General features: G+C 39.6%; 1 protein-coding gene across 1 annotated transcript; it reads left to right on the forward strand.

The window, feature by feature from the left end:
* Positions 1–92: 92 nt before the first annotated feature.
* Positions 93–548, forward strand: LOC140969343 (germin-like protein subfamily 1 member 18; the record flags this gene model as incomplete). Its single annotated transcript, XM_073430665.1, has 1 exon — positions 93–548. A coding segment is annotated over exon 1 (456 nt), but the record flags the coding sequence as incomplete, so codon positions are not given.
* Between the last annotated feature and the right edge of the window lie 3 nt (positions 549–551).

Genomic DNA, 551 nt, shown 5'->3' on the forward strand with positions numbered 1-551 from the left:
ATTTCGATCAACTTATTCGAAACTTTATACCATTTTGTTTGCTTTATTAGTCATAATTCGGTTTCCTTGCATATATGTTCATAGACAATTATATGTATGATGCAGTGTTTGTGAACGGGAAGATTTGCAAGAACCCAAATATGGTATTAGCAGATGATTTCTATTTCAGTGGTCTAAACAAGCCCAGAAACACATCAAATCCATTAGGCTCAAGGGTTACTCCGGTTAATGTAAACCAAATTCCTGGACTCAACACTTTGGGCATTTCATTGGTTCGTATTGATTATGCACCATACGGGCTCAATCCTCCTCACACGCATCTTCGTGCCACCGAAATTCTTGTCGTAGTTGAAGGAACTCTATACGTTGGGTTCGTGACTTCGAACCCAGCAAATCCAAACCAGAAGAACAAGCTTTTTACCAAGACATTGCATCCAGGAGATGTGTTTGTATTCCCTGAAGGCCTTATTCATTTTCAGTTCAACACAGGAAAAACCAATGTTGTTGCATTTGCCGGATTAAGTAGCCAGAATCCAGGAGTCATCACCATT

This window comes from Primulina huaijiensis, unplaced genomic scaffold (assembly GCF_012295235.1).
Source record: "Primulina huaijiensis isolate GDHJ02 unplaced genomic scaffold, ASM1229523v2 scaffold40899, whole genome shotgun sequence".
Classification (NCBI taxonomy): Eukaryota; Viridiplantae; Streptophyta; class Magnoliopsida; order Lamiales; family Gesneriaceae; genus Primulina; species Primulina huaijiensis.